At 39.4% G+C, this 15,587-nt stretch overlaps 1 protein-coding gene across 7 annotated transcripts in view; it reads left to right on the top strand.

Moving 5' to 3' along the window:
* Ezh2 (enhancer of zeste 2 polycomb repressive complex 2 subunit) overlaps positions 1–15,587 on the top strand; it is a 65,032-nt gene that overhangs the window by 35,241 nt on the left and 14,204 nt on the right. For 4 of the 7 annotated variants that reach the window (XM_013355498.1, XM_005371932.2, XM_005371934.2 and 1 more), the window contains exons 4-8: positions 6,171–6,287; positions 10,149–10,269; positions 11,087–11,227; positions 12,752–12,857; positions 13,386–13,564. In XM_013355498.1, coding sequence (XP_013210952.1) covers positions 6,171–6,287; positions 10,149–10,269; positions 11,087–11,227; positions 12,752–12,857; positions 13,386–13,564 — 664 coding nt within the window. The remainder of the gene's footprint in view (positions 1–6,170; positions 6,288–10,148; positions 10,270–11,086; positions 11,228–12,751; positions 12,858–13,385; positions 13,565–15,587) is intronic. The other 3 variants (XM_005371933.2, XM_005371937.2, XM_005371935.2) reach the window with 1 other exon arrangement.

Here is a 15,587-nt window from a genome sequence, read left to right as displayed (position 1 = left end):
GGTTGTGAGCCACCATGTGGTTGCTGGGAATTGAACTCAGGACCTTTGGAAGAACAGGCAATGTTCTTAACCTCTGAGCCATCTCTCCAGCCCCTTCCTTTGAAACTTTATGCAGAGATGCTGGGGCAACCAACTAGCACCATCACTTTCCTTATGTTTCCACAAATTGTCAAAAGTTTTATATTCAGAGTTATTGAGTCATTGCCTTTCACATTTTGTGAATCAGGAAAATCAAATGCATTTGTCCCAAGTTTGTAAAGTCGTCCACACCTTGGGCTTTCAGTACTCTCTGAGCATCGGGGAGAGGCTTCAGTAACTAGAGAGGTTTCAGTAATAGGTGTTGGCAAAGTGGAAAGCCTATTCCAGATACTTAAAAGATTTATCCTCATTCTTCTGTTGCTCTAAAACCTCTTCTGGTATTAAAATCTGTATTCAGGTTTTTTTTTTTTAGTGTAACAGAACTGATTGAATTAGTGAATGAATCTGTCCGTCCATCTATCACCTGTCTGTCTGTCTGTCTATCTATCTATCTATCTATCTATCTATCTATCTATCTATCTATCTATCTATCTATCTATCTATAATGGCTTAAAGGTTGGTCCAGCTAGTCCAACAATGGCTGTCTACCAATGGAAGGTTCAAAATCTAGTAGTTGTTTAGTCCATGAGACTAGATGCTTCAGCTGGTCTTCAGTGTACACTTAATCCAGTGTTCTAATGCCAGTGAAGGACCTGAAGGCAAGCAAAGAGAGAGCAAGTTTTCTTCTGTGTCTTTTATATAGGCTACCAGCAGAACGTGTGGCCCAGATTAAAGGTGGATCTTCCCATTCAAAAGATCTGGATTGAAGATGTATCTTCTTACCTCAAAGATCAGGATTAGAAGTGGGTCTTCCCACTTGAAATGATTTAATAAATAAAAAATCCCTCACAGGTGTACCCAGCCATTTGGGTTTTAGTTAATTGGGTTTTAATTAATTAGGGTTTTAGTTAATAATTTAGTTAATTTGGGTTTTAGTTAATTCAAGGTGAAAATCAAGAATTGCTGTCATACTAATCCACCTGAAAGGCTGCATATAATCTTATTACTCTGGAAACAGATGCAGAGGGATACATGTGCTGGTGTATAGCTTTAACCCAGCCAGAGGCAGGAAGATCTCTGAGTTCAAAGATAGCCTTGTCTATAAAGCAAGTTCTAGGCCAATTAGGGACACCATGACATCTTATCACAAACAAACAATAACAATAAACACGGCACAAAAACTTGGGTTTGCTCCCTTTCTTTCCTTAAGTCTTGAAGAAAAATTAAGGTAGTTTTAGAAATAATTTTCAGCTTCTCTTTAGGGTTGATGGAAGCTGAAGTCTCCTCTTTTCTTGGCTGATGGCCTTCCTAGAGTTGATGGTAGCTTACATTTTCTTTTGGGATGAACGCTTTCCTGTACCTTCTTCATTGTTCTCCTGGAGAAATAGAAGTATATGTGAAACTATTGACAGTTCATTGTGTCTCAGCATGAACTAATTAAATGAGCCAGCGAGTATCTAAGATGTATGATTACACACTTGGTAGCTGTTGGTATAACTCCCATGTACTTTTTTGAGACTGGTCTTAACTGGCCACAGGCTAAAAATCACACAGAGGCGTGATGGGTGTAGCTGTTGTTGTCCTTTGGGGTGTCCTACCTAAAATTGGGACTATTTACTCATGGGGTAGTGGTGAATTTTAATGTCAGCTTCAGTAAAGTCTCTGCCTGGCACATAGTAGGATGTGTTAATTTTTTTCCCTTTCCAGCAGGCCATTCACCTGCACTCCCTCTACGATTTTCCATAACACAATGTTTACTCTGAACCACTCTTCTGCCAAGAGTCTCAGTTTGGTTGTGTACTCCTACAACTACTGTTTTTGGCTTGACTCCCCTCTCCAGCCACACAGTTGCCTCTTGTACCAGCTGGTTGATGTGAGTCTCCAAAGAGTCTCAGAAGAGCCTTGTTAGTTAGCAGTGAGCTGTGTTTCTCTGAAAATGTGGCACCGTTATAACTAGTTTTCTGTCTTCACCATTGCTGGCGAATCGTCTGTAATGTCCTGTGTGATCTTGAAATTGGAATTAGAATTAGAAACTCAAATTGCTAAAGTAGACCTCCTAGAGACACAACTGAACCGGTAAAAATGTTACAGAGACTTGCAACAGTTTTTGGCCTGCTAAATTATGAGTAAAGTATTGAATGTGAAAGATTCAAAGAAGGTAAAGTTGCTAAGTAGCTGGCGGTTTTGTGTAATTTTCCTGTAAATCCACACATAACATTTCCTTACTTGTCTTACTTGCAAATTCCGTGGCATTTCCGGATCATTTCATTAGGGAGATGGGTATGCTTACATCATGGTTAGCGGCTAAGGGTGGGGTAGGATCCCGAGGTGCTGCAGCGCTCAGGTCAGTTTTCCACGTAGGTGTTCTCAGGGCTCTGAACCGAACTTTCTGTTGGGGACAATCAGCAAACGCAGTTTGTGATTCCATAAACCTGTTTAGATACTGTGCTGAGCATTATTTTGAGGCAGAGAGGGAGAATCGTACTTTTTCCTTCAGTTACTTTTCCCCTTACAGGGCTTATGTTTCCTCCCTTGGGGGCTTGTGGATGCCGCAGAACTGAAGTGATGGGTGCCTGTCATGTGACAGAGATGCGGCACAGGAGGTGTGGTCATTTATGCTGTAGCCCATGCCGTCCTGTTTTCTCTGCTTCTGTCAGTTCTGCTTATGGTCTACCTAGCTTTCATTTATTTAGTATATCCAGAGGGTTTTCTGCAGAGCCGTTATCCCCCATCTAGAGGTTGGAAAGAATATTTAACTGTCTACGTGTGAGCTTGGACTCACAAGCTAAAACAGGTAAGTCAGAGCTGGAGAGCTAACCTGTCTCTTTATTTTTTTTTAAAGATTTATTTATTATGTATACAACATTCTACCTCCATGTATGTCCACACGCCAGAGGGTGCCAGATTTTATTACAGATGGTTGTGAGCCACCTTGTGGTTGCTGGGAATTGAACTCAGAACCTCTGGAAGAGCAGCCGGTGCTCTTAACCACTGAGCCATCTCTCCAGCCCCTAACCTGTCTCTTTAAAATTAAAGCCTCAGAATTAGTTTATCACCACCAAATATAAAACAAACATCAATAACTTTTTTTTTTGTTTTTCGAGACAGGGTTTCTCTGTAGCTTTGGTTCCTGTCCTGGAACTAGCTCTGTAGACCAGGCTGGCCTCGAACTCCTTGAGATCCGCCTGCCCCTGCCTCCCGAGTGCTGGGATTAAAGGCCTGCGCCACCACTGCCCGGCTTATCAATAACTTTTTTAAGAAGTAAATAAAATTAAGAATAAAATTATAACCACTTCCATACCTAAATTTCCTTGACTAGGGTGAAGGAAAGGAATTGTGCTAGAGGAGTCAGAGGTGAGGGACTGCAGAGGCGCTGTGTGACCTTGGCTGTCTGCTCCCTGCAGCAGACACTGTAGACACTGTAGGCTGTTGTCAGTTTTCCTTGTGAGCTTCTGGCAGAAAGAACTAGAGCACGATAAATTAAAGAAGTTCTTGGATGTTGCAGTTAGATTTAGCTTTTAATCCTGTCTTCTAAATTTGCTTTCTGTTTAGGAAGATTTGACTTCTGGCCCCTGGATTGTGATACTAAAATTTTATCATAAAGTCATAATGAAAGCTTTTTATGATCATGTATATAAGTAGTTACTTAGCACAGTGGCTGGAACATAGCATGTGCTCAATAAATTTTACCACTAACTGTTGTTTTTGGTGAATGGAGGGACAAAGATCTGTACGTGAAGCCATTTAGCAGGAAGAGACCATTGACAAGTCATTCCCACCTTATTTACTTGACTTTGAGCTTTTCGTACTGTTATTTTTGCCTTTGCCTTTTTGGAAAGCACGTTAGTAGACATCACTGTTGTAGTTGTTTGGAACTGTGCTGTCTTTCTTTCACTTCTGTCAGGAAGAGGTCATCTTTGGCAGTGAGCACTGTGATAGAACAACCCAGTAGCTGGGTAGAGCTGAGGGCTCATGGCCTGTGTGTGATCCATTTCTGTTCTTGCTGACTTGGAAACACACTATATAAAACTTAGACATTGACTCTGTATATGTGTCTGTACATATATGACTGATACGGGACCCTTTTATTCTGTTCCATTTTTTTAAAATATTTTTTATGGTTTATTTAACTTTATTTTATGTGCATTGGTGTGAAGGTGTCAGATCCTCTGCAACTGGATCTTCAGACAGTTGTGCGCTGCCATGTGGGTGCTGGGAATTGAACCTGGGTCCTCTGGAAGAGCAGTCAGTGCTCTTAACCACTGAGCCATTTCTCCAGCCCTTTTGTTCTATTTTTATTACATACATATATAGGGTATTTTATGGCTTTGGGGACTTGACATTTGAGAACAGAATTAATTCTAAGAAAAGATGGAGTCCTCACCAGGATAGGAAGTAATATGGTTATTAGAACAGACTTATACCATGTGTTAGAATCAAAATTGCAAAAATTTTAATAGTTTTAAAGGAACATACTTGTTAAAGTCACTGTGTTAAGAAAGCATTCCATCACAGTGTAATTGGCAGGTTTTTCTCTGATACAGGAGAAATGGTGTGCTATGAAATCAGAGAGCCTCAGTGCTGAAACAGGATTCCTGTGCGATTACATTTGTGTAGTCTGGCCTCGGGCAAACACAGTCTCAGGAAGGAGAGACCGTGGCTACAATTTCCTCACTCAAGCCACTCCACACCTATAATTGTCCCTGACGGACCCCTCAGTTTCTTCCTCTCAAGAGAAGCTGTCCCCCTCTGTGTGCAATAATAAACAGTTCTACCTATCAAATTCTGTCTTCTTACACCCCCTCAGAAATCTAACATTAAATCATTATCATCATAGATGATATAAAATGGCATTTCAAGGGACCAGAAGGTGTAAGCATTATACAGGTGAAGTATCATGGCAGCGTGTAGTGGGTCAGAGCGGTATTACCACAGTCAGACTTGTGTTTATGTCACAGCTCTATGTATGACTTGGGCAAACTACTTGTGTTTTCTTTACCTGTACTTCTCACTGCAAAGTAGGTCTTATAATAAGTAGAGCTTATAAGTGTTTTTAAGAACTATGGGGAGACATTTACTCTGCTCAATGTAGTGCTTTTCATAAGAACAATTAGAGATTATACAAAATGATTAGAATATATGTTTTGCAATTGAAACTTAAATCTGTTCCTCTTTTTTTTTAATCTTTTTATGGTTTATTTAACTTTATTTTATGTGCATTGGTGCGAAGGTGTCAGATCCCCTGGAACCGGATTTTCAGACAGTTGTGAGCTGCCATGTGGGTGCTGGGAATTGAACCTGGGTCCTCTGGAAGAGCAGTCAGTGCTCTTAACCACTGAGCCATCTCTCCAGCCCAAATCTGTTACTCTTAATGTATTATTTGATAATATAAAGGATGGCATTTTACAGAAAGGAAGATAAAAGATAAGAAAGGTTAGACACACGTGGTGATGTCTGCCTATGATCCTAGCATTCTCGGCTGAGGAAGGAGGACTATGAATTTGAGGACAGCCTGATCTGTATAATGTGACAATCTCAAAACCCAAACAAACAGAAAAAAGATATAGTATACAAATCAAAAGGAAAGGTTAATGTGCCTGGGTCTAGTATTCCAAGAGGCAGAAGAGGCAGGTCAATCTTTGTGAGTTCAAGGCTAGCCTGGTCTGCACATTGAGTTCAATAACAAGACCCCGTCTCTAAAAACAAAGTTCAATGTAACATTCTTAATCTTATGATTTAAGTACACAGTTGGTATATATATTACACTCTATTCTATATGGTTGGGTGGTCAGAATTTAATATAAGCTCAAGTTTTTAGAGAAAGTTTGCAGCAGCAGATTAGATTTCTGAGGCTAATATGAAAATTGTTCTTGATCCTAACTGTTAATGGTAAGTATGAGAAAGGCTGGAGGGATTTAAAACTTGCAAATTCCAAAATGTTTTCACCTTGAGATTTTATGAGCCTTTCCATCTTAGGTAAAAATCTTGTTCCAAGCTACTTAAGAATTCAGCATCTGTTCACAGTATGATGACTGTAGCTTAAGGTTGATCTTTTTATTTTTAAGAAGAAATTTTATTGTGTTCTTTTTCAGTGTTCAGTGACCAGTGACTTGGATTTTCCAGCACAAGTCATCCCATTAAAGACCCTGAATGCAGTCGCATCGGTGCCCATAATGTATTCTTGGTCACCCTTACAGCAGAATTTTATGGTATGTAAGTAATATAGCTTCTGTCTGTTTGATAATGTACTTAAATAGGAAACATGTTAATTTTTGTCATGGTGATAAAGATAAAATAATTTTTAAAAGCTACCAAAATGATATCACTTGGAGTGATTTTTAAAAAATAATAGTTGAAAACGGTTTAATCTCCTTTTTCTACATTCTCCACAACAAAAGTAGAAGTAAACACGTTAAAAGATGGAGTTTATGGTTCTTATTCTTTAAAAGTGCAGTGTTCTGTGACCTTATCCTGACTTTCCATTTTGTTAACTGAGAGCTTGTCATCAAACAGTTTAAGGAAAAGTTAAGAGATAGTGGCATCCCTTTATGTTAGTTTGAGGCCAGCCTGGTCTGCATAGCAAAGAATACCAGTCCAAACTTTAGTAATAAAATGCTAATTTAGTTCTTAATGGAAATAGAATGAAGGAAGGTTGAACAAAAGAAATTGAAGAGTGTATTCTTGGCTTGTATTGTTAAATAAAAAATACAATATTACCTAAGCAAAAATACACACATTGGGGCTAGGGAGATGGCTCTATGATGCATGAGCAAGTCAGGCATGTTGGTATAGGCTTGACTTGTAATACTAACACTGGGGAGGTGGAGACAGGCTCCTTGGCTGGGCAGCCAGGCAAGCCTAATCAGTAATCTGTAGTCTAAAGTCCAGAATAACTCAGGGTGAATGCTCTTGAAGAACAACAGGTAAAGTTGGCTATTGGCCTCAACACACACATAGTCATCATGTACTCATATGAATGCTGCGCGTATGCATGCAGACATGCACGCACACACCACACAAAATAAAAGCACCTTAACTTTACTCACTTGATGTATGGAATGAAATGTTGAGAGAATATCTTGATGAAGTTAGAGACTCACTGTACAGAATTGCTTCCTGGAAGGTTTTTGTCTTGCTGTTGTTTGAATAGCAGACATTTGTAGTTTGTGACTTTTCTTCCACTCTGACAGTGTCAGTTAAAGTTGCTCTTGTGAAGTTGAATAGATGTTTGCATTTAAGGCTTTACTAAAAAATACTGCATTTGAGAATCATTTTGGTACCTTAAATGAGGCTTCATATTTTCAGATTGGGATTGTGAAAGAATCTAATGTTTAAAATTTCCAGAGGGCAGTTTAGATCATTTTTGGGCTTTCGTCAATGACCAAAGCAAATTAGATGGCTGTTATGGCTAACATATACATCAGGAAAAAAGGTTAGATGGCTACCACCGAGAAGATAAAGTGAACAGATATTTAATTTTGACTTACTTTCAAAGAAATGTTTAGATGGGAGTTGTGCATGCAAAATGAAATGAAACTGAGTTGAGGGCGGATATCCGTGGACCTGAGAGAGTGTGCAGATATTCGTGGACCTGAGAGAGTGTGCAGATATTCGTGGACCTGAGAGAGTGTGCAGATATTCGTGGACCTGAGAGAGTGTGCAGATATATTCGTGGACCTGAGAGAGTGTGCAGATATATTCTTGGACCTGAGAGAGTGTGCAGATATATTCTTGGACCTGAGAGAGTGTGCAGATATATTCGTGGACCTGAGAGAGTGTGCAGATATATTCGTGGATCCTGAGAGAGTGTGCAGATATTCGTGGATCCTGAGAGAGTGCAGATATGCTTGAGCCTGAACAAATACATTAATCTCTACATTTTCCTTTTGTACTTCATACTTTGCTTTTGTCTCAATTTTTATTTCTTTCTTTATCTAAATTTATAATAAACTCAAAGTTTGTTATCTAGTGATCATTTGAAAAAAAATGTATCTTCCTGTTTCTTAGTTGCCTGATGGTCACCTATGTCTCGCATGGTCTTTTCTAGTGTGTTCTTTCCTGTTGATTGTTGTCATAGTCTGGTCCTAGGCTTATAACATTTAATTCTTAAAATACTCCCCGTGACCTTGAATGAGTCTTAGTCAGTTTGTCCTGTTTTTCAGAGTTAATTTTCTAAAACTCAAATTTTAATTAGTACCTGTTCAAGGGCTTGTACAGGCCTGCTGTAACTTGGTTTCTTTATACATGTTTCAGAACCATCCAGTCGTGTATAGTTGCTGTCATTTTTGAAACTTTTCTTCCTTCTATATTGTTGGTTTTTGTTCTCTGTGTTCTCAACTATTCTAGTCTCCTCCACACTGTTCTTTGCCCTTCCCAGCTGTCAGTTAGAATTTGATGTAACTTACCCATCCTGTTTATTAGCACTATCAACTTTGATGCATGTCTTGTTCGTCAAAGTATTGAAAATATTTTCTGTCGCTGTAGAATATTCTGATTTTAGAAGCACAAACTTTATAACAGGATCATTGATACTCTGTTTCATATCTGTATCAGTTATTTTCTTGTTGCTATGATAAATCACCAATTCCCAAGCAACTTATAGAAGCAACTTATTTGGGCTTATGTTTCCAGAAGTGGTAAGACTCCACCATGGCAGGCAGGGCGTGGTGGCCAGAGCAAGAAACTGAGAGATCATATCCTCAACTGAATTACAAAGCGGAGACAAGGTGGGCAGGAAGGGAGAGAAAGAACTAGAAGTGAAGTAAGGCTATGGAATGTTAAAAGCCTGTACCCAGTGACATGCTTCTTCAAGTAAGACTGCACCTCCTTAGCCTTCTAAGCATCACTACCAACTGGGGACCAAGTGTCCAAATACATGAATATATAGAGGATATTTCTCATTGAGACTACCGCAGTATTGCTTAAGAGTTTTATTGTATTGAATACCTTACTTCCTTGATCATCTAATGAAGTCAAAAACTCTTTACTTTTTTGATGATTATAGTTTATTTTAATAAGTCACATTCATCAGTTTTAGTATAATGCCTTCCATTTCAATATCTGCATAAGAATGTCTTAAACTTGCTATTATAGTGATATTTCATTTGTATTTGAATAAATAAAGCTTGCCTGAAAATCATAAAACTGCGACACTAGTCAGCCTTACAGACCACCCAGGCAGTGGTGGCACACATCTAATCTCAGTGGCCACACTAGTTTGCCATAGAAACTGGGTGGTAGTGGTACACGCTTCTAATCCCAGCACTCTAGAGAAGATTATAAAACAAGAGGAGACAGCTCTCAGATACAGTCTCATTCTGAGATTCCTGGAGGCAGGATCACTATTTCAAACTGAGGTAGAGGTAAGAGCCAGTGGCCATTTTGCTTTTCTAACCTTTAGGTTGAACCCTGGTATCTGTCTCTGGTTTTTTATTAATCATGCTGTCTCATGTAACCTGCTGCAGTTTTCTTTCTTAGAGGTTCTCTGCCACCCACCCCACCCCTTTGATTTCTCAAGACAGGAGTTTTCTGTGTAGCTCTGGCTGTCCTGGAATTTACTCTGTAGACCAAGCTGGCCTTGAACTCAGAGATCTGCCTGCCTCTGTCTCCCTGAGTGCTGAGTTTAAAGATGTGTGCCACCACCGCCCAGCTCTTAGAGGTTCTTAAAGGGAGGATTACATGTGAGATTAAATACAGTTATAGTAGTTAAGAGTTTGCTCTAGAGATCTGGGTAAAGACAAGTGCTCTTGAAAACGACTGTTTTTATTCCTTGACTTTTCTGTGTGGTGCTGGGAATTGAGCTTGGTTTTCAGCATGCTGAACAAGTGTCTCCCATTTATTGAGCTATATTTGCAGTACTCCTCACATTGAGGGCTTAAAATTGTGTGTGTAGGTCGGAGGACAGCTTGTTGGGAGTTCTCCTATCACATGAATCTGCGGAGTGAAATCTGTTGTCAGGTTTGGCGGCAAGCGTCTTTACTTGCTGAGCCATCTCTCTGGCCCTTGCAATGAGTTTTAAAAATATTTCAATAATTAAAATACACTTGGTTTTAATTTTTTTTAAATTTTAGGTGGAGGATGAAACTGTTTTACATAACATTCCTTATATGGGAGATGAAGTGCTAGATCAGGATGGCACTTTCATTGAAGAACTAATAAAAAATTATGATGGAAAAGTTCATGGAGACAGAGGTGAGCTATATGTATATTCTCTCGGAGGCTTTGCTAAGGACTTGAAATGCTTGGTTTCTTAAGCATGGGGTTTGCAAAAAAAATTGGAATAAAATTAATTTTGTGCTTGACTATAAAGGGCTAGCCTGGACTTACAGACCTACATTTTTAGCGTTTCTTTTGTTTTTCCATTGGAAGATCTTATTTGCTACTTGGTAACCACCAGTAACTGGTTATGAACTGTAGCACCGACATGTAGATTTTATAGGAATGGAGTGTGTGTATTTGGTAAGCTTTAAATAGTAAAATTAATTAGGTTTAAGGCTTTAACCTAAAAATTTTTAAATTAAAATTAAGGTTTATGGGATGTGTGTTTCACAAAGCCTCCCTGCTCAAAATGCCTTTCGTCAGGGCTGCCGTAACTCCTGAAATTGAGTGAGTCATCAGAATCCTGAGTTCAGGTTTCTGTGTACAGGAGGCTCCCTTGATACCTATGAGAAGGGAGATATGGTCATATTATAGTGGAAAATAAGGTTTGAAGTGGCCAGTCAGTGACACAGGTTGGGAGAAGGCTAAAGCCACAGGTCCTAAAAGATTAGGCTCTGGACCGTCTAGGTTGGGGTGATTCCTGAGAGAGCAATAGATGCTAAAGATAGATACTGTTTTCTTGCTGGCTGTGAAATGATTTTTTTTTTTTTGTGAAATGATCTTGACTGGCCTTATCTGCCCCCACGTCACAGTGCTGTGCTGATAGCGATGACTGTCCTTCCAGATTAGGAAACACATACATAATCTTGTGTCAGTTACACTTTCCCCTCTCTTTCTTACTGACCCTTAGAATGTGGATTTATAAATGATGAAATTTTTGTGGAGTTGGTAAATGCTCTTGGCCAATACAATGATGATGACGATGATGATGATGGAGATGATCCTGATGAAAGAGAAGAAAAACAGAAAGATCTAGAGGATAGTCGAGATGGTATGTTTAGTACTAGTTTTTGTATGGGACTCCATCATCTAAAATAACTGTGTGGAGTTAGTGGACCGTTCAGTGGGTAAAGCTGCTCACCATCAAGCTGATGAACTGAGTTTGCTTCCTACACTGTGGAAGAAGAGAACTGACTCTCCTAAGTTGCTCTCATATCTTCACATGAGTATACACTGTGGCACCTACATAGACCAGGCTGGCCTCAAATTCACAGATATTCGTCTGCCTCTGCTTGCCGAGTGCTGGGATTAAAGGTGTGAACCACTACTGCCGGCTTCGTTAACTGTTACATCTTAGTAGTACAATCAAATATATTCTCGGCAGCATGTCATTCTTCATTGGAGCTAATTTCCTTTGCCAGGCAAAGGAAGATCATCCTTTTGGACTTTGTTGATCAATTATCATAATCATCTTTATAATAACATCATATATTATGTACGTTGTATTCTGACTTCATATTCACCAGCTCACTCACCTTCCACAGCTCTCATGCAGGTGTTATCAGATCCACTATATAATGGAAATGGCTTAGAGAGGCTAAAAGCTAAGGAACTTACTGAAGATTGCAATAGTGGGAAGTAGAACCCTGAGCTCCAAGGCGATGACCTAGGTCTCACTCCAGAGCTGTGCTATTGCCTGTGCACTTGTTACGGATTATTAGAAACCAGTCTGTCCTATGGCAGAACCCATAACACTGTTCTCCCAACAAGCCTAGTATTAAAAGCATAGTAGAATTGAGGGGAGAAGTGCGATTTCACAAGGCATGGATTCTTTGTAACAGAAACACACCTTAAGGATCAACTGGATGAGCGCAAAGTTCTGCACGCTGCTGGCAGATCTGAAAGTGGATTAGTAAGATTAGTGATCATCTCTGACACAAAGCTGTTAGTTGCAAATAATCAAAATCTGAGGGTTCTGTCTTCCAGAGCTCTTAAAATGAATTTTATGTTTGTTCATCAAATACTCCACAGGCTTTTCCATTAGAAGGAAGTGATAGAGATTGTTGGCACACGCCTGTAATCTCAGCACTTGGGAGTGAAGGCAGGAGAGTCAGAAGTTCAAGGTCATCCTCAGCTGTGTTGTGAGTTTTCTGTCATCTTGGGCTACCCTAGGCAAACCTCCCCCACAAAACAAAACAAGAACCCCAGCCAGTCGTAGCTAGAAACACTAGGCTAGAAAAGTGGGCTGGCGAGATGATCACCAGGCAAGAGTGCTTTTGAGCAGATCCTGGGGACTTGAGCTCGAATCCACTGCAGAAGAAGAGCATGACTCTCACATACACATGGTGCACTCACTAAAAATAATAAAATAACCACCAAAAGTTTGAAGTCAGCCTGTTCTACTTCGTTGCAGGCCAACTAGAGCTACATAGTAGGAGTCTTTGTCTTCCAGCCTCCCCCAAAATGAACCAAAGTTGATAGTTTCTTAGAAAATGAGCTTTGTTGAGATGCTGTGATGCAGAGAAGGTGACTGAAACTTGTTTCTTTCACCTCCCTCGTCCCAACCCACTGATAGATGATAGAGAGCACCGCCCGCCTCGGAAGTTCCCTGCTGATAAAATTTTTGAAGCTATTTCCTCAATGTTTCCAGATAAGGGCACAGCAGAAGAACTTAAAGAAAAGTAAGTAACATTTTTTTTTTTTTTAAAATATGGGCAGTCTTAGTTTATTCTAAATGGAATTACTGTGTCTGATGAGCCATTCCATAGTTTACAGCTCACGTGCTATTTCAAGCCCAGTCTCTCTCTCATACACACCTACACCCTATTCTTGTATTATGTGTTATAGAATGTTTATTGCATAGACAATAAGTACACATGAGTGTTCATGTACAGTTTGCACTAGTATATTGTAGCAAACCATTTCTGGGTACTGGCAGAGAGATTTTTATATTTAATTGAGACTAATAAAATACCCTCTTCTGTGGTATGCCTGAATTGTATTAATGAGCTTGATTCTTGCTTTGCCATGCACGATACCATGATTGGTTCTTTGTATAAGTAAAGACTATTATGGGTTACATATTTTTTTGTGTGTTTTAGCTAAGGTAAAAATTAAAAAAAATCAAACTCATGGAAACCTTTTTGAAATTTCATTTTTAAAAAGTGATTTTTCTTCCTGCCCTACTTACATGTTTCGCTTGTTGTCAGATATAAAGAACTCACTGAGCAGCAGCTCCCCGGTGCTCTGCCTCCTGAATGCACCCCAAACATAGATGGACCAAATGCTAAGTCTGTTCAGAGGGAGCAGAGCTTACATTCATTTCATACACTTTTCTGTCGGCGATGTTTTAAGTATGACTGCTTCCTACATCGTAAGTGCAATTATTGTACGTTTTCATTTTCTACTTTTGTTGTTGAAATATGTATTAAAGCAAGTTTTGTCATCTACCGCAGCTAGAGTGTGCTGATATATCTTGTAGTAAAGGTTGAGAAGTATGTTACATCCCTGTATTGTTATTTTTACCTCGATAGATTTTACACACATTTAATTCCAGTTATTGCTTCCCATTAACTTGGAGTACAGGCAGTTACAAGGCTGTTATCTAGTGAAGTTCTGATAGTGAAGGAACTCATAGCTCAGAAAAATATCACTGATATTTCTGAATAAGTAGCAGATTTTACTAAGTAGCAAATTGGCTGAAGGGCATTTATATAAACAAGTTCTTGCCTAATGTTAAAATATTTTATTTCTTTTTGATCCACTGAGTAATTGCTTCATAAGCATTTGCATTTCAATACAAAGCGAAGCATAAAATATTCTTGGTGTCAGTATGAAAGCTTACTTTTCCCTTGACATTTCTAGGGAATGAGGTTTCTAGTAAAATTTCCAGGTAAGTAGAATTTGTGTTTGTTGAGACAGGGTCTCACAGTCAGTAGTGGCAGAAGCTAGCCTTGAACTGCTGATTACTCAATCCTCTTGCCTCAGCCTCCTGAGTGCTAGAATTCCCAGAGTTACCACTACATTCCACTAAAACTGGAATCCCCTCCAGGCTAATATGGGGGTTTGTTTGTTTTCTGTAGTATTAGGGATTGAACCAGGGCCTTGCCCCCGCTGGGCACACATCACATCCCTGTTCTTGAGACTTGTAGTGTATAAAAAGCGTCAGTTGTAAGCACACATTTTGAAAATGTTCGCACTTTACTAGCACTGTCTAGTTCATAAACAGCCTTTCTATTGCAGGTTATTGTACTTAAATTCCGTGGTCATAGCTTTAGGAGCCATGGACTCTGGCAAGTTGCTTTCTCCTATACTAAGTAGCCCTGTATTAATTTGCTCTTTTGAGTACATGAACATGCCTTTTTTATTTTTTGAGATAAGGTTTCACTGTATAGACAAGGCCCACCCGCCTCTGCCTCCTGAGTACTAAGATTAAAGGGATTAGGGGTATGTGCCACCACACCTGGCTTGTGGTGACACTTACAGCTATATCTTTTTCACCTATTTTACATTTTTTTACTTTATCTGTTTTTATTGCGTCTTTCCACTTATAATTTGTTGTAATAACACAAATTTTGTCCTGGAAATAATAAAGTGTGTGTGTGTGTGTGGGAGAGATTATAGTATTTTAATCTTAAATTAGAAATACTTGAAGAAGGTTTCTCCACTGATAGCCCCGTCTCGTGTTGACTGTGCTCTTCGTCTGAAGTAATGCTTTGCTAGTTTCCATACCTGGGAAGTTGTCTTAATTTCCCTCTGTCTATTAGTAAGCACCTTACTTGGACCTGTCAGTCAGTAAACTTGAAGTAAAGTTACATTTCAAAACACAAAATAACAACGCTTTCAAGGCATCCACTGCCTTTGGCTCTAAACTAAGTCTGCGTTCTTTTCCTCTGCTATCCCTGAGCCTGGAGGAAGGGGGTGTGGTGATGTCCCATTTAGGTCTGAACATTCTTCAGTCTCCTGTTCTCTGCATCCTGACCAGTTGTGGGTCTCTGTGTTAATCACATCTTCTGTAAATAGAAGCTTCTCTAGTGACGGTTAAGAAATGCATTGACTTATGGTTATAATGATGTTACTAGAAGTTGAGTTAATACTTTCTCCATTTGGCAAAATAATAGTATTAGGCTCTCTCCTCTTCACAGCATTGGTTGAGTGATTGTTTTTGCATGTGAGCACACTTTTTGGCACATGTATGCCTTGTGTGAATATGGAAGTCGGTTTGTTGACGTTGGTTCTCTCCTACCGTGTGGATTCTAGGAATTGAACTTAGGTCATCAAACTTAGTGATAAGCGCCCGTACACCTGGTGAACCATCTTGCCAGTCCCTTTAAGTGTATTTTAAGAATAACTTTTTTTTTTTTTTTTTTTTGGTTTTTCGAGACAGGGTTTCTCTGTGGCTTTGAAGCATG

This window comes from Microtus ochrogaster, unplaced genomic scaffold (assembly GCF_000317375.1).
Source record: "Microtus ochrogaster isolate Prairie Vole_2 unplaced genomic scaffold, MicOch1.0 UNK141, whole genome shotgun sequence".
Taxonomy (NCBI): Eukaryota; Metazoa; Chordata; class Mammalia; order Rodentia; family Cricetidae; genus Microtus; species Microtus ochrogaster.
Note: the sequence above shows the minus strand (reverse complement) of the source record. Positions and strands in the feature narration are given on the sequence as shown.